The 23,474-nt window shown below is 41.1% G+C and overlaps 1 protein-coding gene across 1 annotated transcript in view; it reads right to left on the reverse strand.

Moving 5' to 3' along the window:
* Positions 1-2,351: 2,351 nt before the first annotated feature.
* DSG2 (desmoglein 2) overlaps positions 2,352-23,474 on the reverse strand; it is a 34,471-nt gene continuing 13,348 nt past the window's right edge. Inside the window, exons 2-15 of the mRNA XM_069957668.1 lie at positions 21,697-21,732; positions 21,063-21,191; positions 20,728-20,889; positions 20,325-20,469; positions 18,972-19,132; positions 16,721-16,858; positions 15,729-15,914; positions 13,721-14,127; positions 13,095-13,237; positions 12,640-12,867; positions 11,002-11,232; positions 10,255-10,382; positions 9,405-9,767; positions 2,352-4,639 (exon numbers count right to left, since the gene is read on the reverse strand). Of these exons, the coding sequence (XP_069813769.1) occupies positions 3,737-4,639; positions 9,405-9,767; positions 10,255-10,382; positions 11,002-11,232; positions 12,640-12,867; positions 13,095-13,237; positions 13,721-14,127; positions 15,729-15,914; positions 16,721-16,858; positions 18,972-19,132; positions 20,325-20,469; positions 20,728-20,889; positions 21,063-21,191; positions 21,697-21,732 (3,360 nt within the window). The 3' untranslated portion in view covers positions 2,352-3,736. The remainder of the gene's footprint in view (positions 4,640-9,404; positions 9,768-10,254; positions 10,383-11,001; positions 11,233-12,639; positions 12,868-13,094; positions 13,238-13,720; positions 14,128-15,728; positions 15,915-16,720; positions 16,859-18,971; positions 19,133-20,324; positions 20,470-20,727; positions 20,890-21,062; positions 21,192-21,696; positions 21,733-23,474) is intronic.

A 23,474-nucleotide genomic window follows, 5' to 3' on the forward strand; every position in this document is an offset into this window, starting at 1 on the left:
TAGAAAAGCAAAAAGAACCAGACCTATTAGACAGATGTAAAAATCCCATATTAAAAATGCAGGTTTTTAGTGTTATACAGGGACGCAATATACTAAGGAAAACATTCAACCAATAAAAGTGCCTTTAAGTACAGAATTAACAAATAATGGTTAGTAAGATTTTACATGACTTGTTATGTTTATTCCCAGATTCTCTTTATTGCATGCGTAGATTATACGGTCATCAGCTCCTCTTTCTATAGTATAAAAACTGCTTTCATGTGAACATTTTAAAGCAAAACATTATGGTAGAGCAAGAGGCACTAAAAACCAATAGACATTACATGAATGTGTGCAGATCCTTTTACATTTGGACCTGGCAATGCTACAATGAATATGACATATGCTTCTTAGGCACCATACTGGAGTTTCCACCCATTCAAATTAATTTGTTTGGTCAAGGTAGGTATCACCACATACGACCGGGAAATGTGCTCTTCCCCTTAGAAATTACCAAGCACTTGGCCAAACCAAATGGGCATGCCAGTTAGTTGTAATTGCATAATTTAACTGCGTTATTATGTTTCCACTAAGTTATTCTATTAATATATGCCAATAGGTTGAGGTCACATTGACATGTCTATACTGTAAGTATATAAAAACCTCAGGTCACTTGTGAGAAGGGGAGACAGGTGCTTTATAGACATGATGTCCTGCTCAGCAGCAGTTTGTGGCCACTGTAGTTGGTGCACTCAGTGCTTACTATTCGACTAAAAGATGTCTGTATCAAAGCAACCTTTTGAAATAACAGGCTTACTTTAATTCCACAAAAATTGGCAGTCTATAAAAATTTTTTACAAAAACACACACTTCAATGGACGTAAGGATAACATCTATAGCTATTAACATCATTTGTTTTCCCCTCCCTCCCATTTCTCTTTTTACAAAATTTCATCAAAAGTCAAAACATTTTTTATACGATTATAGTAGATAGCATTCTTCTAAAAGTCAAACAGCCAAGAATAATTTCCAGTGATTGACAGTTCAGGTCATAAAATGTACAATATATACATAAAGCCATTTCTGGAAAAGGTATAGTTACCCTTCACAAACAAAAAGCTATATTAAGAGCAAAAACAACAACAACAACAAAATAAGAAATATTTTCTCGGTATGTACTTCACAGAATCAGACTATTTTTTTTTTTCAGTTTTTTCGTACTAGAATAATTCTTAGTTGTTGGCAGATGTTGGCCTAAACCAAAATAATGTAAACATGGAACGCTCTGCAGGTTTGTCGAGATGCAAACGCCTTACTATGCAATGCACATTCTTTTATTGTCATTACTATTGATTGCACAAGTTTGTGTGTTATTGTTTAAACATTTCTTTAAAAAGTAAAGAATATTTAAAAAAGACAAAAACAAACAAACACGCACACAATGCTAAGTGTCCCAAGCAGAAATATAAAATTTTCTTTGCAGAATTGAGCACTAGTGTGTTAATTATCCAACAAAATATAAAAAAAAAACCTAACTGGTTATGTATTGGGTCCCATAAAGTTTTAAAAATACAGCATTTTATTTACAAATCAGCTGCTTTATTGAATGGGGTATTTCCTTTTTAAAATTAGGTAGGAATTACATAAAATTACAGCAGTATTTTCGTAAGCAAATCTAAAATGAGTGTTTGCTGTAGTGAAAACTAAAAAACAGAATAAAAGTCAAGGATAAATCAGGAATGTGTTCAACCATGTGTGCAAACAGTCAAAGGTGGATATGTAATGCAACATACTTAAGCAAGCATATAGGCTTTTATCAGATGTCACAAACAGGGGAAACCTGAAAGTTCTTACTAACTCATAAGTCTGCCGCTTTATGGGGAGAAATAGTTTAGCAGATGTAAGTTTCTTTTCAAATCACTCCAACTACTTTCATAACAAAGGCTAGCATAAAACCCCAGTCTAAGGTCACAGGGCTATTAGGGGGAATTTATCAAACTTGCAACTGGTGTACTTTAAAGGGAACCTGTCACCCCCCGTACCGGGGTGACAGGCTCCCGACCCCCCGCTACAGCCCCCTATACTCACCTGATCCCACCGGGTCCCGGAGATCTCAGCCGCTGCAGCCCGGCGCGCGTGCTGAGAGATGAGTCCAACGTTCATAGAGAATGACAGGAGAGTCCAGCGCTCCGTCATTCTCTATGAGCGTTGGACTCATCTCTCAGCACGCGCGCCGGGCTGCAGCGGCTGATATCTCCGTGACCCGACTAGATCCAGAAGCGGGACCCGGCGGGATCAGGTGAGTATAGGGAGCTGTAGCGGGGGGTCGGGAGCCTGTCACCCCGGCACGGGGGGTGACAGGTTCCCTTTAAGAAAAGGCACAGATCGCTGTTTTCGCAAAAATCAGCACCTCAAATCTGCCGGATTTACTGAGCTGCCTCCTAATATTTCCAGTAGGGATGGTCCGAACAGAGTTCGGTTCGGGTTTGTACGAACCCGAACTCTCGGCAATGATTCCAGCTGTCTGCCCTCTCCATGGAGAGCGTGGATACAGCCATAGGCTGTATCCCAGTTTTCCAGGCGGTCCTCCCGCTGTATCCACCCGCTGCACGGAGCAGGCAGACAGCGGGAATCTGATGCCGAGCGTTCGGGTTCATACGAACCCGAACCTCGGCAGTTTCGGACCATCCCTAATTTCCAGCATGGGTCATGGGGACGGGGCTTTATGTCAGACTTGTACACCAGGGTTTATAAATTCCTACCATTGTATTTTATTAGAAAAAGTCTGACAAAAGCCATTTAATCAAATAGAATTGTAGAAGAAGGGAGGAGGGGGATGCAGCTGCAGCCTTCATGCCTCATACTGTTCTAGGCAATGTTCACACTACGTAAAGGGCCGCAAAGAACTGACATTGTGGCCGTAGGAAACCCTGTCAGTTCACACAATGAAGCGAGAGGCTTCAGTCGCTAGCTTCATTGTGTGCTATGGGGAGTTCTCGCATCAGAATACTACGGCCATAAAGATCATCCCGGGCGGTACTGCAGTACCGGCCGGGATGATCTTGGCAGAAACCGGCCAATCCGATGATCTTTTCGGAGACCGGCCAGGTCAGCCGGCCTTATTCGTTGTGTGAACATAGCCCTAGACTGCATGCTATGAGGGGGGGGGGGGGGGAGCAGCAATGGTCTGAAAAAAAAGCAGCCTGAAAAGAAACATGAGCTCAAGATGTGCAGAGGAAAAAGAAAGTACTTATTTAGAATACATCTATTGTGGTCTAAGGCTTCATCCACACATCAGTTTTTTGGAGAATCAGCGTGGCATCAGTTTTTGCAGCTCAGCAAAAACAGATAGAAGGGCAATAATAGTCCACAGGGTGGAGTCAGCCTAGGGCTTGCTAGGCAATGCTTCAGTAAAAAATGGACAGCACATGAATGGTGCATCCATGTATCATTCTTTAAAAATGGACCCATTGACTCCAATTGGTCCTTCCAAACTGATTTGTAGGACCTGCACTTATACAGGCTGTTTTTGTGGAACAAATCAGTTTTCAAAAAGGATGTGTGGATGACCACATTATAATCCATGGGTCCTTTTTCTGTCAGTGATTCAGATTCCTAATTCACGAACAGAAAAGAATTGTGTGGATGGGGCCTGAGGAGGGATTGTAACTTTGTATTTGTTTGAATGATGAAACTTCCATAATAAAACATCTGTTATCTTAAAACAAAATTATTAAAAGGAAAAAAAACCTTCCCATTAGGAACGTGTATACTGTACAGTGCTGAATTTAGTCACCCTGCTTGTTGACTTCTCTACATTATTACCTGCAGGGTGTAGATCATCCGCTAAATAAGCCCCCTGTTTGAAATGCGTCTGTCCTTGCACTCCACCATCTAAGATAGAGACGCTCTCCTTGAGTAGGTTTTGTGACCCAGACACCTCTAGTGGAATCCCTGCGCTCCCATTAATAGCAGTTACAGGAGTGTAATGCCTCTCTGTCACTACCACATTCTGCCCCATGGAAACATCAGGAATGCTTAAGGAAGAATTCAGATTAGAGCCAGGGGCCAGGAACCGCTCTGTTACCAGCATATACTGGGAATCGTCAACAACGTTATGTAAACTGGCGGCCGGACGAATGATCCTCTCTGTCACCAATAAATTCTGTTGACGTACTGGCTCGAGAATTATTGTGGGAGCTGTGGTATACTTTTCGGTCACAAGCACATTACTCCGCACAACCTGTGGTTGTACGTATCTAGAAGACGACTCGTAAGACTCCTCAGTCACCACACGCTCAGGTTCTAACCTTTGAACCAGAGTTTCGAATTCAGAATTTTCCATTTCCTGGTAATGTTCTTCTACAGTCTCTTCCTTCTGGGCTACACGGATGTCTGTAATGGCTTCAGACACAAAGGCACCTTGGTTAAGCGCCTCATAGGATTTGTACTGAATATTCACATCTACACCATGACAAATATCTGCTAGGGTCTTAAACTTCAGTCCTAAGTCATCCAGGAAGTCTTCTTCAAATTCACTTTCAATCATACTGCAGCAACCAACTGAGCCAGCAATTGAGCCCGTCCCTTCTTGGGAATAAATAAGAATACAGTCCTTTGCAGGCTCGGCTACATCTTCATCGGCACATCCCATGACTTTCTATAAAAGGATAAAGAATAAAAGTATGGTTAACTGTAATGACAAGAACATGCTACCGATATGGTCACATATCACTAATATAGCATAGCATTAAATTAGATAAAATTATGGTAGCCACCATTTAGGCTATGTTCACGATACGTATGAGACTGGCCTTTCCATGACCCGGCCGGGTCACGGAACGGACGGTCTCTGAAAAGATCATCCCAGAAGGTACTGCAGTACGTGCGCGCCCGCATCAGAACTCCCCACTGCACACCATAGAGCAAGCGGCCAGAGCCGCTCGCTCCACTGTGCGTACAGACAGGGTTTTCTGCGGCCGCTATTCAATGAATAGCGGCCACAGAAAACTGACATGTCAGTTTTTTACGGTGCCGCTAGGGATCCTGGGCGGAATGTATACACTTCAGCCGGATTCCCTCAGAAGGCAGCACTACGCAAGTTCCGTGGGAATCACGGTTGTTGTAACAACGGCCGTGATTCCCACGGAACCTACGTTGTGTGAACATAGCCCTAGGGTAAAATCTAATCATATGCTATGAGAATTGTTTGAGAAGGCAATAATCCTCAGCCATGTGCAGCGCTGTGCTACTGCTCCCTGTGAACTGCAGACAACGCAACAAGGTCTTGTCATGACTCTCTCATCGATATCTATGGAAGCTTCAAAGTAGGATTGTGTAGGGGGAGTTGCATATCTCCTATTGAGATTAGCACTGAAACTGTGCAGTTTTTAAAGGGATAAACCTGTGTAGACTATGCATGTGTGAATATACCCTAATCTTTTTAAGCTTTGAAACCATGTTCAGTCGTGATGGTTTGTTGTAGATTTTCCCAAAACAATAAAAATAAATGTAGTCTTCAAAAGCAATTTGTATATAGTAAAAAAAAAAAAGAAAAAGAAAAAACAAACAAATCTAAAATATTTCAGGGCAGGTTGCAGAAACTTAAAGTGTCACTGTTGTGAATTTTTTTTTTTTGCAGTAATCAATAGTCCAGGCGATTTTAAGAAACTTTGTAATTGGGTTTATTACCCGAAAAATGAATTTTTATCATGAAAAAGCAGTTTGAAGCTCTCCCCCTGTCTTCATTGTTCTCCTATGGAGAGAGCTAAATAAGAAATCTAAACAGGACAACAAAGAGTTAATTAAAAGCTACAACATGGGCTCTTTCCTCTGAAGTCAGCACTGAGCTATCTGACAGCTGAATAGCTCCCCTGCTGAGGAATCCTTTGTTCTCTGTTTTCTGCTGTTGACATTTCTGCTCTGTCTCTTTTCCCCCCTCCCCTCTTCATAGAACAAACAGGATGCGTCTGATTTAGGTCTCCTGATTCTGAGCAGTGGATGACAGAAAGGAGAGGAGGAGGGGGGACCTGGTAAAAGGCTTTTTAAATGCAGATAATGGCATATTTGGCTAATAAACCCAATTACAAAGTTTCTTAAAATTGCCTGGACTATTGATTTCTGCAAAAAAAAAAATTTCACGACAGTGATTTTTTAACCTCTTAAGGACATATGACGTACCGGTACGTCATATGTCCTCACTTGCACTTCAAAGCGGGGCCGCTCGTCGGCCCCGCTTTGAAGTGCCGCGATCCCGGGTGCCGCGAGTAGCCCGGGACCGCTGCTATTAGCGGGCACGGTCTGATCGCCGTGCCCGCTAATTAGCTAATCGGAGGCAGCTGTCAAAGTTGACAGCTGCCTCCGATTACCGTAGGCAACGTTTCCCTGGTGTCTAGTGGGGGAGATCGCTCCTCCGGGACCTTGTCCCGGAGGAGCGATCTCCGTTACTGATGCCGGCCGGGGACGCGTCCAAGATGGCGCCGTCCTCGGCTCGGCACTCGTTCGTTTTCGGCTGCAGCAGCCGAAAGCAAACGAGTGCCGATCTCATGGATCTCTGCAGCATATCTATGCTGCAGAGATCTCAATGAGAGATCACAGTGTATATACTAGAAGTCCCCCAGGGAGGCTTCTAGTATATGTGTAAAAAAAAAAAAAAAAGTGTTGTTTATAGTAAAAAGCCCCCTCCCCTAATAAAAGTCTGAATCACCCCCCTTTTCCCAGGTTTTAAATAAAAGTAAACAAATAAATAAACATGTTTGGTATCGCCGCGTGCGTAATCGCCCGAACTATTAATCACATTCCTGATCTCGTACGGTAAACGGCGTCAGCGCAAAAAAATCCCAAAGTGCAAAATTGCGCATTTTTGGTCGCATCAAATCCAGAAAAAATGTAATAAAAAGCGATCAAAAAGACGTATATGGGCAATCAAGGTACCGATAGAAAGATCACATCATGGCGCAAAAAATGATACCTCGCACAGCCCCATAGACCAAAGGATAAAAGCGCTATAAGCCTGGGAATGGAGCGATTTTAAGGAACGTATATTGGTTAACAACGGTTTGAATTTTTTACAGGCCATCAGATACAATATAAGTTATACATGTTATATATCGTTTTAATCGTAACAACTTGAGGAACATGCATAACAAGTCAGTTTTACCCCAGGGCGAATGGCGTAAAAACACATTTCCCCCAAATAAAAGAAATGCGTTTTTTTTTTCAATTTCACCACACTTTGAATTTTTTTCTGGTTTCGCAGTGTACTTTATGCAAAAATTCAGCCTGTAATTGCAAAGTACAATTAGTGACGCAAAAAATAAGGGGTCATATGGGTTTCTAGGTGGAAAAATGCAAGTGCTATGACCTTTTATGCACAAGGAGGAAAAACCGAAAACGTAAAAACGAAAATGGGCCATGTCCTTAACCTCTTAAGGACATAGGACGTACCGGTACGTCCTATGTCCTCACTTGCACTTCAAAGCGGGGCCGCGCGGCGCGCGGCGCGCTTGAAGTGCCGCGATCCCGGGTGCCGCGTGTAGCCCGGGACCGCTGCTATTAGCGGGCACGGTCTGATCGCCGTGCCCGCTAATTAGCTAATTGGAGGCAGCTGTCAAAGTTGACAGCTGCCTCCGATTACCGGAGGCAACGTTTCCCTGGTGTCTAGTGGGGGAGATCGCTCCTCCGGGACCTTGTCCCGGAGGAGCGATCTCCGTTACTGATGCCGGCCGGGGACGCGTCCAAGATGGCGCCGTCCTCGGCTCGGCACTCGTTCGTTTTCGGCTGCAGCAGCCGAAAGCAAACGAGTGCCGATCTCAAGGATCTCTGCAGCATATCTATGCTGCAGAGATCTCAATGAGAGATCCAAGTGTATATACTAGAAGTCCCCCAGGGGGGCTTCTAGTATATGTGTAAAAAAAAAAAAAAAAGTGTTGTTAATAGTAAAAAGCCCCCTCCCCTAATAAAAGTCTGAATCACCCCCCTTTTCCCAGGTTTTAAATAAAAGTAAACAAATAAATAAATAAATAAACATGTTTGCTATCGCCGCGTGCGTAATCGCCCGAACTATTAATTAATCACATTCCTGATCTCGTACGGTAAACGGCGTCAGCGCAAAAAAATCCCAAAGTGCAAAATTGCGCATTTTTGGTCGCATCAAATCCAGAAAAAATTTAATAAAAAGCGATCAAAAAGACGTATATGGGCAATCAAGGTACCGATAGAAAGGTCACATCATGGCGCAAAAAATGACACCTCGCACAGCCCCATAGACCAAAGGATAAAAGCGCTATAAGCCTGGGAATGGAGCGATTTTAAGGAACGTATATTGGTTAACAACGGTTTGAATTTTTTACAGGCCATCAGATACAATATAAGTTATACATGTTATATATCGTTTTAATCGTAACGACTTGAGGAACATGCATAACAAGTCAGTTTTACCCCAGGGCGAATGGCGTAAAAACACAGTTCCCCCAAATAAAAGAAATGCGTTTTTTTTTTCAATTTCACCACACTTTGAATTTTTTTCTGGTTTCGCAGTGTACTTTATGCAAAAATTCAGCCTGTTACTGCAAAGTACAATTAGTGACGCAAAAAATAAGGGGTCATGTGGGTTTCTAGGTGGAAAAATGCAAGTGCTATGACCTTTTAAACACAAGGAGGAAAAACCGAAAACGTAAAAACGAAAATGGGCCATGTCCTTAAAGGGTTAAAGGGTTAAAGCAGTATTTCAGTAAATGTTACATACTGCCTATTCTGTCCTGACATGTCAGAAATGGCCACACAGCCAATCACTGTCTGCAGTGACCAACCCGCCTAGATCGGTGATTGAAGTCAGGTCATCAATAATGAACTTAAAGGGCCATATAAATGAGCCAGCCTGTGACTGACCCATGTGAAGTCTCCACATGAGATCAGCAGATTATCATGTCCCTATAAGCCTGTGTAAAAAGAGCCTAAAAGTAGCAGCATAGACCACTTTAGACCATTTTATGTTATACTGCCAACTTGGGCACTTTTAAATGTGAAATGTGTTCTCTGGAATACCCTTTTAAGTTGCATAATTGCTATGGATATAGATTTACAGATTTCCAAACCTGCAGCATTACCTGCCTCATCTGTATGTAGTCTAAATCTTTATTTAAATTTTTTTTTTTTAAATCATGTCAGTGAGGCGACCACTTGTGGTGTAGTGAAGATACAGTAGGCTAGGAGGAGTAGTTTTCTTTTAATTAAGTCGCCCTAGTGTTGGTGGCAAGCAACTACATTTTTGTTTGTATATTTGAGGAATAACTTCTATACAAAAATAGGGAGCTCCAATACACATAATATATAGCTAACCAGATTTTTTTTTTTTTCAGATACATTAAAAGCAGTAAATGCCATAATCCATGAGACAGAACGTAACACAATAAAGAGTTACTTACATCATAAAAATATCCTCTAATGAATTCTTCATTCAGGGCTGCCTGACTCCCGGAACCAGTAGCAATGGCATAACTTTGTCCAAATCCGAATCCTGCTGCACCACCAGCTGCTCCACCCATCATTCTCATACCACCAGCAGCAACAGCTCCTGCGCCAGCTCCACTTGTCATTTCCCCTCCACTCATAAAAACATGGTTTTCGTCATAATGTCTATCCATTACCAAGCTGGAATGGTACATATCCTTGGAGTAGCCATAACCTTCCATAGTCTGCATACCATAGGCATCTCTCATGCCAGCCCCAACTCCAGCACCAGCAAGTCCTGCAGAACCAACTGTTCCAATGACTGCTGGAATTGCTGCCTAGGATGATAAAGGAGAAATTCAGGATAATTTATAAAATATAGACAAAAGATATTTTTCACACATTTTAGGCATCTTTGAACATTTGTACCATAATGCACACGCATATCCTCAAGACTATTAATTGCATAACCTTTTTGCTTGTCATACTATAAATTCCCATACACAGAAAATCCTACTGGGTACTGCTTCTACTATGGCTTGACATAGTGCTTAGATTGAAGTTGACCAAGCCCACTGATTTTGATGGAGTCGACCATCTAACATGTATAGTGGCCTCCTGAATCTTCCCAATTTTTTAATACAAGAGTCGTCTGGTTGACCCACATTAAAGATGCAATACTTTAGCACAGAATATTGCTATCCTTGACAGAAAGGCCCAGAGCGTTTCTTCCTCTAATGCTCTATCACATTTAGTTAAATTCTTTACCCCTAACTAAAAATAATTCCAATCAGTTTTCTAAAAAGTAAGCAAAATACTACTCACTGTATCCACAGGCTCTGGACCTTCTTTGTTGTGTATGAGAATGGACTGGTCAGCAACATCTAAAGTCAAAAATTTCTTCCCTGCTGAACCTCCAGAACAGGAGCATAACAGCAACAAGAGTGGCACCACTAGAGAAACATACAAGAAAAAAAAATGAATGTGAATTTAGGATACAAAGCAACACATCTTAAAATTTTTTAACCAAGCAAAGCACAGAACAACCAAAAATGCTTTATGGTATGAGGTTACTCATCTTGGGCATTTATGGCATATCCACAGGAAATGTCCATAAACACCTAATAGGTGCAAATCCCAGGACTGGTGAGTTAGTGGGGGTCCTTGGATCAACATTTGTTTAATTCTCCAACGGTCTTTTTCCAGTTTATTTCTCCAGGTCTTTTTACACAGTCCGATGTGTAGGGACGCAAGACAAGTGGAGATCAGAGGTCGGCACTCACTTGCAGCGTCTTTAGACGGTACAATCAATTGAGCAACCAGGCCACACAAACAACCTCTGTATCGTTCCTGTGGCCATTAACATTCATTGTTATCAGTTGCACCCCGATTACATCTAGAGAAATGTGAAACTAATAACTATAATATTTACTACCACAGAAATGGTGGATGACCGTAGCCTCATTCCCCTGAAAAGTAAGGATCCCAGATGATGGAACACCTCCTATAATGCATTTTGGCATATCTGTATATTTTCAATTAAATCATGTAACAATGCTATTGTATACTTACATAGTAATAATAGACAAGCAAGTATCATGAGAGCAATCGCGCCACCTCCGAGGGCTGCAGAAGTGTCAACCATCCTCTCGCTACAGGCGTAACCAGCATCATTACAAGTGCACACTGTCAGTTTTAGGACTTGCTTTTCTGGGCAGCTTAATCCTTGGTTGTCTGTTATTACAACTTTTACTTGATGTGGTCCTTCCCATAGCTCTTTTGGAATCAATTGTGCACTAACAGCTAGGGGAAAAATAAAGAAATTTAACATTCAAAGGAGATTATCACAGATACCTGCAGAATACAAAAATGTTAATAAGGTATCTGCCAGTTTGCTGCACTACCAGTCCCAGGGAGAAGACTGACCTGGCCTTGAGGGGTCATTGGTATCAGTACAGACGAGACCCACACACTTGCAATCAGACACCAATAAAATAGTAGGGAGTAAAATAAGCCAAACAATAATCCATGGACTACAGAAGGGACTGGTTAAGTCATTACTAAAGTATCTCACCCATGTTTAACAAATATTGCTTTTCTAGTTAAAGAGGATCAGTCGTCAACCCTAAAATTTACTTCAATTCCTTGTTACGTTTCCCTCATTCCTGAGGTACAGGGGGTTAAAGGGGTATTCCGAGAAGGTTTACTTTTCTCCAGTCCACAGGATAGGGGAAAAGCAGATAATCGCGGGGGTCCAACCCCCGAACCCCCCGGCCATCTCTGTATTGGACCTTGGTGGTTCTGCACAGGATAGAGGAAAAGCAGGAGGAGATCGGGGGGCGTCCGACCCCTGAACCCCCTGTCCGCTGTGTTATTAGTAGAACACCGGGTCTGCAAGTGACCCGTGGCTCTATTCATTTCTATGGAGCGACAGAAAAAAAACAAGTATACCGGAAGAGCTATGTACTCTGCTCTTTTCGTCGCTCCATAGGAATGAATAGAACCGCAGGTCACGTGCAGACCTGGTGTTCTACTAATAACACAGCGGACAGGGGGTTTAGGGGTCGGACGCCCCCCGATCTCCTACTTTTCCTCTATCCTGTGCATAGGGGAAATGTAAATTGTTTCCCGGAATACCCATTTAACTATTTAGCTGACTATCTGCAGTTTTCACTGAATAGTCAGATGGGCAGGAAATTCATTGCAGAATTGGGTTTTGCAATAAAGTTTCTGCCCATCTGACAATACAACTAAAAGCACAGTTAATCAAATAGATAGTAAAACCCATATGTTTTGGAAATGGAAGGTACTGCAAAAAAGTTAAAGCACTTAGAATTGGGGCGCCTGAGGCTACAACATAATATAAAACTGGACTTTCTTTCTGAGGAGTTACAAGCATTACCGTGTAAAAGAGCATGCCTAATACAGGGGAAACTATGGTGGACACACTCAACAGTCAAGCGATCACTTCTCATAAAGACTATTTCCATGATCATAAAAGGAAGGCAGAAGAAAGAGAAGGGAAACCCCCCCCCCCAAAAAAAACCATGCCATTAGTAAATTACTTTTCTATCTGATTCATAATAGAGAAACGTTACTATATTTTACAATTTTAGGATATGTAATAAGCAAAAACAAAATAACAAGTAAAATGTGTAATATCTATGGGTTTTTATATTTTGGAAAGACAATGGGTAAATAGTTTCTTACCATCAGTCTTCCCAATTGACCACAGCTTGGCATTCCCGGGAGGTTCATCCACAATCATAAATTTCAGTGGAGGACCATTGGGAAAGTCATCCGTATCTTTTGCTGTCAAGTTGATGAACTGTGCATTACTACAAACCGTCTGCACTGGATTTACTAGTTGAGGGCAGTTGTCATTCACATCTTCCACCTCTATAGCTATGGTTCCAGTAGCAGTTTTTCCTGGAATATCTAATAGAAAAACAATAGTTTTCGTTTTATAGTTTATTAAACAAAATCTTGGTGACAATCAGAAATGGGAAAGTGTGTAGCACGTCTGGCAATTTTTGCCAAATGAATCATTCTTGTGTGTGTCATTCTGACATATTCAGAGCTAATTAACACTAGAACTCATACGTTGGACCCTGTATGTTTAGGAGAAAAGATGGAGAGAGGGTTGTGTGGGAAGTGACTCTTACCTTCACTAATAGCCAAGATTTTGGCTATGTATGATCCGTTGACTACATATATAGACTCCCGATCAGGTATTTTTATAAGTTTAATATCAGCTGTACTTGAATCAATCATAAACCAGTTATCTGGATCATATTCTTTTGCATACCTGTTAAAAAAATAGGAACATGGAAATAAGCCACATGGAAATACAAAGCATTGTCGGCATCATACAAAGCTTATGGGCTGTGGAGCGGTTTCTTTACAGTATGAATAGGCCTGTTTTAGTGTCAAGCACTAAAGGTGCTTTTACACAGACAGATTTATCTGACAGATTTTTTAAGCCAAAGCCAGAAATGGATGTGAAAAGAGGAGAAATCTCAGAGTTTCCTTTATGACCTGTTCTCTGTTTATAGTCTGTTCCTGGTTTTGGCTTTAAGGATCTGTCAGATAAATCTCTCAGTGTAAAGGCACCCTTATATCTGTGCATTTAGATGGAATACCACCTAGATTTCCATCCAGCTCTGTCTAAGCAGAGTTGTGCTGAAAACGTGGAATGATTAAATAGCTTCTTTTAGTACATTTTATTGTGCAATTTTGCATTGAAACATGAAATAAGATTTTTTTTCCTTGAAAATATAAAAACACTTACTTCACATTGTCAGCAACTTTCCCAGAGTCTCCATCATATGCTTTATACGATCCAATGACTTTATTTATTACATTCTTTCCTTCAGGAACATTAAGAATCTTCTTCCGGGGCTTGAACACAGGACCCTCCCGTACATTCTTCACCTTTACTCTTATGGGAATAGCTTTTGCTCCCCCCCCACCTGCTATCACTCCTCCTGCGCCTCCTATTGTTCCACCTGTTCCACCGACTCCACCTGCTCCTCCTATTCCACCTGCTCCTCCTATTCCACCTGCTCCTCCTATTCCACCTGCTCCTCCTATTCCACCTGCTCCACCCATTATATACTTAATGGAGCTGTGATATTCCGCTCGGTTTGAAACAACGACACTCAGCTCAGCAGACTGCATGAATTCATAATCAGCTTCCTAAAAAAGAAAATATGAATATCATTTTACAGGGGTAACTTAGAATAGTACTATGGCATCAAAGTAGGGGATACTCTTCAAAGTAGGCATACTCTTTTGTTAAAGCGACTCTCCACCCACAATCTGACCCCCCCGAAACCACTTGTACCTTCGGATAGCTGCTTTTAATCCAAAATCTGTCCTGCGGTCTGTTCGGCAGGTGATACAGTCATTGTCCTAAAAAACAACTTTTAAACTGGCAGGCACGTGCCCAACGGGCGTGGCCTAGCTTGTGTATGCATTAGGCTGGCACACCCTCTCAGTCCCTCCTCCCCATCATCATTAGGAATGCTCCAGGAAGATTGCCTCCTATTAATCATCTGTGTTAGCACGGCTAATGGGCTGGATCGTTAAGCAGCTGTGCAATGTTCAAACAGCAGTAAATGTTTCAGTGGCATTCCTAATGGTGAAGAGGGTGGGAGGAGGGATAAAGAGGTGGTGGAAAGTTAGGGCACAGATACTCCAGTTGGGCACAGGGCTGCAAGTTTAAAAGTTTTTTTTTTTAGGACAATAACTGCATCACCTGCCGAACGGACCCCAGGACAGATCTTGGATTAAAAGCAGCTATCCGAAGGTACAAGTGGTTTTTTTTTGGGGGGGGGGGGGGGTCAGATTGTGGGTACAGAGTCACTAACTTCAGTATTAAAAGAATGCAAATAACCACAGTTACCAATCTTTCTACCTTCCAAAGGCTAAAAAAAAAAAACAAATGAGAAAAACCCCAAACCAAACCAAAATATAACATACAGATTTATAGCGGTTATCCAGGATTAGAAAAAACAGCTACTTTCTTTCTGAGACAGCACCACCCGTGTCCTCAGGTTGTGTGTGGTATTACAATTCAGCTCTATTCCCTTTAATGAAACTCAGCTGCAAAACCATACACAAACTGAGGACAGGAGAGGTGCCGTTTCTGTAAAAGAATGCCCATGTTTTTGTGCACTCTTCAATAATTAATGAGTTTCTGTGACCCAAATTAAAACTAGCGGCAGCACAGATTTCTATTACATAGTTAATTTTTTCATGTAGGTGAAACATGGAGTATAGATGATAACCTAGCCTTGAAATATTTGCAGCAAGTGCCCAGTGTTGAGAAGTGTTAGGCTAGGTCCACCTTGCATTAACGCAATACATCAGAGAGGTATGACGACATCCAAAGAAGGGATGCTGACATATACCATGGCAAACTGCAGCAGGCTCCATTCACTTTCATATCTGGAAGATGTTGGGGTCATAAAAGTGAACGAGACCTGCTGCATTGCATCATATGACGTAAGGCATTCACACAGTTTGGGCTGTATGTTGCTGGCCTGGTATATGCCAAAATATCAGCAAAAAGGTATGCTTACATATCAGGTGACCCATTAACTTTAATAGACTTGTGCATAGACAATAGCAAGACAGTAAAATGGAAGACTACAGTAATCATTTGCCCATCTTTAGTAGCCCTGATCTGCCTGATTATTTGCACCAAAATGAGCAATTTAAGCTAACTAGTGTGCATATGGGGAATCTACATAACCAAGAACAGTTTTGCTATGTGCTCAGTTAGTTCATATTACCTTCACCAACATCAGAATTCCTTCATTGGTTTGAGTGTCTGTTATGATTTCAAAGAAGTTGCCTTCATTGCCCGACAATATAGTAAAGTTAGCAAGCCAGTTATCGGTGAATTCTTCATCATCATCAAACACCTTCATACGTAATATTTCAACATTGGCAACATTTTCTTCAACATCTCCAGAATACTAAAATGGAGATTAGATAGACCATGAAATAATATAGCAATATTTAAATAAAAAAAACAAACAAACAAACAAAATTTTATAGAAAAAAAACAAAAACACAAACAGCAAAAAAGTCAACAAAGGCAAAAAGGTTGTGATCCAGGAAATGAGGCCCCTCTTCCAGCTCTATTAAACAGTTGGTTCTTAATACCTAGACTATGTTTTTACAAAGTGTTTTTTTGACCATTGCGATTTCAGAATGATGGGCGTTTTTGTTTTATACAATCACAGATTGCTGTCCTAAAAGACGGCCATCAAATGGCATTAAAAAAAAGGAAAAAAAAAAGACTGTTTGAACATAGCCCTGGACTGCAATAGACCCAAACTTTTGACATGTCTCTGATGTGTTAAAAGTTTTTGTAAATGACAGGGTCTCTAATTTTTGCTTTGTTACAATTTATTGTAATGCATGTACAGCATATTCTTTAATTGGGGTGGCCTGTAACTCTACACCTATTTGGCTATGACACGACAAAAGTTTTGATTGGTCAGGTTCTGGGTGTTCAGACCGCCACGACTGCTAGAACTAGCAGGGAGTAGCATGTAGTTCCTCCCCCCATTCTTTGTGTATGTGGCCCAAGGCAATGCCATAAGTGAGATTACATTACAAGTTCATCTTCACCAAGCGGCAAAAAGTCAGGGGAAAACACATAAGGACTGTTTTTGGAAAACTCAATGACCCTTTTAAGTCCTGTTAAATCTTATATGTAAAAGTTTCCTTCTGTTCCGAAGCGATCACATTGAATCAGTCCTTCTGCTCAGCATACCTGTTCCTTTTCAAGTACTGGAATATGATCATTCACATCCTTTATTCTAATTTTAACAGTAGCTGTTTCGGCTCTGCCTTGGTCAAGATCTCCATCTCGATCTCTCACTTCAACCACCAGGCTGTAGCTGGTTTGTTTCTAAATGGAAACAAAAACGGATCACAGACTATTACCACCATAAAAGAAAATTCTCACCAATATTTTACCAGTTGTCAATGCCAATTGGTATTCATCTTATCCATACAAAAATAGTAATATTTAGCATTCATGAGGATGTCGCATCCCTCTAACAGTGATACAATCTTGTGTTGCCTACTGCATAATCATGCCTTGGAGCTTTTAAATACCCCTTTAGACTACCATAATAAAACCCTTAATAATCTGATTGTAAGCGAGGACACACTGTACTCCTTGCCTCTTGGTTACATTCATGTGCAGCAGATACAGTATGATGCAAAAACTTCTTATGAGTGAATATACTCTAAAATCTAAGTATTTGTGTACAATCATTTATGTGTACCTATCATTTTACCAAATTTCTGACATGTCAGAAGTTTTGATCAATGAGAAGCTCCACGATCTCTAAACTGAGGGGTTGGAAAAGCATGGTTTTATGAGACCCCCTGCAAGTATACCACTTGCTTTACCTACCCAAGGTGCGCAAAGTGGAGATGAATGGGCAGGGGCGGTCTTGGCATTTCTGTCTGGGCCCCCCCCCCTCGACATGCCCTCCACAATAGAACGCTGTGTGCTGCCCCAGTAGTAAATACCTCTTGTGTGCTGCCCCCAGTAGTATATAGCCCCCCGTGTGCTCCCCCGATTTATATAGACCCTCCCTGTGTGATCCCCCCGTTTATATAGACCCCTGCTGTGCGCTCCCCCAGTTAAACAGACCCCTGTGTGCTCCCCCTCCCATAGCACGATAAAACAGTCACCTGGGTCCGGGCGTATCCTCTTCTCTTAACTCTTGTGGCCGCAAGAAGGGTTTTCCCTGCAATCACAAGAGGCCGCACTCCCCTTGTCCTGGCGCCGATTCTCCAGTGATGTCAATGGAGCGCCAGCACCACAAGGACAAAGCGGCCACTTGTGACCACAGGGAAAACACTTTCTGCGGCCACAAGAGTGACTGACAGGAAGGGAGCCAACGGCTCCCACCCTGTCAGTGCTACTGCTGTATGTAACTATGAGCGCTCATTGCGAGTGCTCATAGTTACATTTCAAATCGCAGCAGCGAGCGGGGCAGTGGCCCTGTCCAGCGGTCTTAAGCACAAGAGCGGGCCGTGGGGGCCCCCTTGGATGTTGGGGGCCCCAAGCGATCGCTTGGGTTTGCTTGGTGCCAAAGACTGCCACTGTGAATGGGTACAGCGTATGCAGCCCTACACTTCCGCTCATTTATTCTAGGAGTCAATGGGGGCTCTCAGCACCCAGACCCCACTGATGTAAACTTCTGACATGTCAGAAGTGTGATGAAATGACAATAAAGGGAATGTATCATCAGAAAATTACCTATAGTTTAAACATTTCTTATGTTAAACATAGGCTTACAGAATTTTTTAATTAATGTCCATGTTACTATTTATATTTTCCAACTTTTCTTTACCAAAACCTTGCAGTTTTCAATCTGGCCACTCGACCCATTTATAAGGCACTTTCTGTTCTGTACAGCTCACTGTCCAGCAGTGCCCTGCTTATCCACAGACATGAGTCTAAGATAAGATGGGATCAGGTCATTCACAAGTTAGGGTCCATTTACACAGAAATATTATCTGACAGATTATCTGCCAAAGATTTGAAGCCAAAGCCAGAAACAAACAGGGATCAGGTCATAAAGGAAAGCTTTCTCTTTTCAAATCCATTCCTGGCTTTGGCTTCAAATCTTTGGCAGATAATCTGACAGATGATCTTTCTGTGTATATGGCCCCTTATACTCAGAGTTTAGCCTCCCCCTTTCTACTCAATGATCTCTGCACAGGTCAAAGACCATGCCTTGAAAACTCTCCCACATAAATGAATAGGGTCCCTTCCAGTCAACTGTGTGTATGTCCATGGGTCTTTGCTGTAAAGCATATTCCTAAATGCTGTTAAAAGCACTTTAGAAAACATGGCGCCCAGCCCCCCACCCCCAACCATAATGAAGTACTAAAATAAAATTTAAAAAAATTACAAATTATAAAGCAAAAAAAATAAAATAAATAAGGAACATTTTTCAGTATTCGACTCTTATCTGTAAAAAACCACTCAAGTAACTTACCTCTCTATCAAGTGTAGCCACAGTTGTGCGAATTTCACCATTCTTGTATACCACAAATTCAGATCCTTCTGGTTCTTGAGACAAAATTCTGTAGGCAAGTTTTGTATTGATGGTATCGGGTTCATCTGCGTCACTTGCATTTAGGACAAAAACAAGACTGTCTAAAGGAAATAAAAAATATACTTATTGCAGATTATGGCAGGATTAGTACTAATATAAATGTTTATTTTCATCTCAGTTATAACTTTTTCACTATAAATATAGGTGTATATACTCTTTAGTAGCATTAATGGCTATACCTGGTATTGCAGCTTGTCCCATTTACAGCAATACCATTATAGCTAATACTAATAATATAGCTGATACTAAGTGTAGAGCAATAAGATAAATATAAAATGTAGTGTTTAATATAAGCTATAGGGGGTCGTCGCTTATTAGGGGGTTTAACCCAATAGTTCCCTGAGCAAGTAGGGCTAGACTGGTGCACCATGCTTAGGTGCATGAATAGGGACAGGACCTCCTTAACCGTTCTGATACGTGACACCCTGTTCCAGTGCGATTTATACTGAACATCGTCATGTCTGTTGCCATCTGAGGTGGTAAGATTGCCAATTTGCTACCGTTTCTCTCACTGCCTACTACCTTGTTTGTGTGTGATGTTGGCATATGGCCATATGTATATAATTAAAGCTTTTTCTATTTATTCTATCACATGTATTGGAGGGGAACACAGTTGTTTTGTATTTTTGATGATTTTATATAGCTTATATTAAACGCTACGTTTTATGTATATCTTATTGGGTTACCTATCAGTGATTACATATAGTATCCGGGTACGCAAGCCTGTAGACTATTGTTTCTGTTATTCTATATACTAAAGGTACAGAACTGTGTCTTATAAACAAAGTAGAGGCTGCAGCACTCATACAAGCACCAAGGCACCTTTAATATTCAGAGGGGGTTTGTCCAAGAGTAGAAAATCATGGCTGCTTTCTTAAAGAAACAGCACCTCTACTGTCCTCAGTTCGTGTGCGGTATTGCAGTTCTGTTCCTTTGAAGTGAACTGTAATACCACACAGAAACCAAGGAGAAAACCCAATTTAAAAGTGCTTACGGCAGTCTACATACCCTGTTGACCTAAAAATTAGGCAAAAATAAGTTCATTGGCAAACCTAAAAGCTAAATGTATTTCTACGATCCCCCCCCCCCAAAAAAAAAACAAAAAAAAAAACAAAAAAAAAAGATATTAGCATATATGACCAGAAATAAGTATTTTCTGAGATGGTAAGTACTCCCTTATAGCTGATGAAATATTAACGGACAAGTAATAGGTGTACGAAGAGATAGACTTACTTGCAGAACTCAATTCTTCCACTGACGCAAAGAAAATGTCATCTGAAAAAACTGGGTTGTTGTCGTTGATGTCAATAACTTTCACTCTGATGTCTATGGGCGGCTCAACGTCCACATTGTTTTGGTCTAGAGCGTAGCCTCTCAACTGAAACAATTCAGACAATTTCAAGATGACACGACCAGCTTTACACAACTTCCCGCCTTAGCTTGTATATTAGAGAAATGAACTGTCAACAGTTCTCAACTAAACATAACCCATTATACTTAGGTAACTACTTACATTGCAGCTCCCCAATATAAAGGAAGGTTTAGCTTTAAATGAATAGCAAATAGCATAAAATACAACAATAAGCAATTAGTATATTAGTTATAAGAAGTCCTGGCTGGGTGGTGCCCAACTTACAAAGAACACTGGGATTTCTTCTCTGTCCACGATTCCGGTTATGTTTAGGTCGCCAGTATTTTCATTTATAATAAATATACCTAGTGGAGGTTCTGTAACTCCCGGACCAATAATCTTATAGCGAATTCTACGACTTTTGTCCAGTTTAACGTCTGATTGTATCTGGGAAGGAGAACATGGGAAACAAATGAGTTGGCAGCATGGCATAGCAAGGGATATATCAGAAACTAACCCAGACATTTCTTTAGCTCCAATCAAATGTATATGAAAATAAATAATAATAATAAATAACGATAATAATAATAATTTATTTCTTCCACTGTATAAGCACTTACTTTTGCGATAGGATTCTTAAAAGAATTGTCCTGCTCCTCATATATCGGGATGGGTGGGATGATCCACTCTCGTTTCTGCCTCAAGAGTTGTACATTTTTGTTACCGGCTCTTCTGTTTCTCTTTCCAATCTTTAATAGAGCAAAGGATCTCATGTAAAGTCATGCAGACAACATGGCTGTGCGTTTTGTCATTTAATTAAGATGACTCTTACAAAGTACACATAAAACAATTGATTATTAAAATCCTTGAAAAGATTCTGTAAGCTCAAAAAGAACTACATAATCAGACAGCAGAGGGCGCCAACAGCAAATGATACTACAAAGGGTGCACAAAAGGCCTATTTGCTGCCTTTGGAAAATGCACTCATACTTTACATAATTCATTTTAAAGGCGTCATATTATTTCCAGGTTCCCCTTTGATGCAGTCTATCACATATTATGAGTAAACTGCTTACTCACAGTGCTCTAATACTCTTGTCATTGGGATACAACATGCAGAACCATGTGAGTATGGATATATATGTATGAGTATGGGTTGCTGCCACATAAAAAAGTTCCTATTTCTGGAAGACAGTACCCAAAAAGTTTCAAAACACCTGGATTGTTTAAAGAGTTCCAAAGTTGGTTGCTTACCTCTAAATGGAGGCAATGCCCACAACCGATAATGATCTGCAAAGAGAAGAAAAACAGTGTTAGTATTAGGCAATGTTCACACAAAGTCAAAGTAAAACAAGGCAGTGAAATAGGTATATTTCACCCCCACCATATTTGACCCTACTTGGGACTCCACTTTCAGCTGACTGTCAATCAAAGCAGAGACAAGAATGGGAGGGGGTGTGGGGAGAATTTTCAGCTTGCAGATCAGGAGCTTGGGAAAACCTCTCTGACACTGTGCATGAGAATATATGAAAGGCACCATTTGTCTGACCAAACAGCTATTTAACAGTGTCAGCAGTTTAATATGTGAATTGAAGCTGACAGATTTACTTTAATATGTATAAAGCCTTGGATTTCTGACAATGAAATATTTCTTTACTATCTAATAAATTAAGACACATTCATAAATAAAATAATTTACTATCTTTCTGTGGTCTTTCATGGCTTCAGGCAAACTGTCTGCTCTTTTCTTTTAATTACCCAATTTCCTGACTAGTGTACTGCCTGTTGTACAGTCTAGCTCAAAACTCAGCCAACTTCCTTCCACTTCACCTGCATGACTATAACCCACCAACTACATCCACAGGAACCTCCCACGTTGTGGGAGGGAAATAAAGTTAGCTGTATTCCCAGTTAGTGTCCAGCAGAAGGAGAGCAAAAAAGATTCACTTAAGATTAGTGAAATAAATTTACTAATAGTCGTTATTAGAAAGTTAAAATGAGTTTCATTGTCTGACAACCAATTTAACTATTATTTTTTTATTATTTGTTTGTAGGGTAAAAGGATCCAGTGAACTTTTTGACATGGTCTTCCTGAGTACTGAGTAAACGCCTTTAAGTCCGTCCGCCCCCCCCCCTCCCCCACACACAGTTTATGACATAATACAGCAAACAGAGCCATCTGGGATATCACTAGGAAGCAAATTTACAGCTTGAGGCTGGGTTCACACTATGTATATTTCAGTCAGTATTGTGGTCCTCAAATTGCAACCAAAACCAGGAGTGGATTAAAAACACAGAAAGGCACTGTTCACACAATGTTGAAATTGAGTGGATGGCTGCCATTTAATGGCAAATATTTGCTGTTAGTTTAAAACAACAGCTTTTGTATTGAAATAATGGCTGTTATTTACTGTTATATGGCGGCCATCCACTCAATTTCACCATTGTGTGAACAGATCCTTTCTGTGTTTTTAATCCACTCCTGGTTTTGGTTGCAATACTGACTGAAATATACGTAGTGTGAACCCAGCCTGAAACTGCTAGGGCTAGTGAGAGAGCAGAAGTTCAGGAGACAAGATAGCAGTTCCATCTCTTATCGCTATTGTTGCTACACAACCCTCCCTTCTTGGTTGCAGACTTTGTACAGAACTTTTCCCATGCGATCAGGCGTCTGGAATCCCACTGCATGCTGAGCTCTGCACACTCCCTCACTTTTATTTCTCGCTAGGTTGTGTGGGTGTGTACGGTGCTTTGTTCAATCTTTACTTAACTTACACTTGGCAGGAATAGTTGCTTACTGTAGGGTTTTCATTTTCTTTTATTTTTTTTATCATCTTGTGTCTAAATCAATGAGCATTGAATAGGACGTATAGACCGTGTATAGTAAGCCCTACATTATGGATACATCTGAATATCCCCTTATACCAGAAGAGTCGCACTGACTGCTGGAACGCCCGCTCTTCACACAAGGTTTTCACATGATTAACCTGGAAGCTGATCAGCCTGTTCTCTTCCAAAAGGCCTGTATAAAC

Source organism: Dendropsophus ebraccatus, chromosome 2 (assembly GCF_027789765.1).
Source record: "Dendropsophus ebraccatus isolate aDenEbr1 chromosome 2, aDenEbr1.pat, whole genome shotgun sequence".
NCBI classification, from domain to species: Eukaryota; Metazoa; Chordata; class Amphibia; order Anura; family Hylidae; genus Dendropsophus; species Dendropsophus ebraccatus.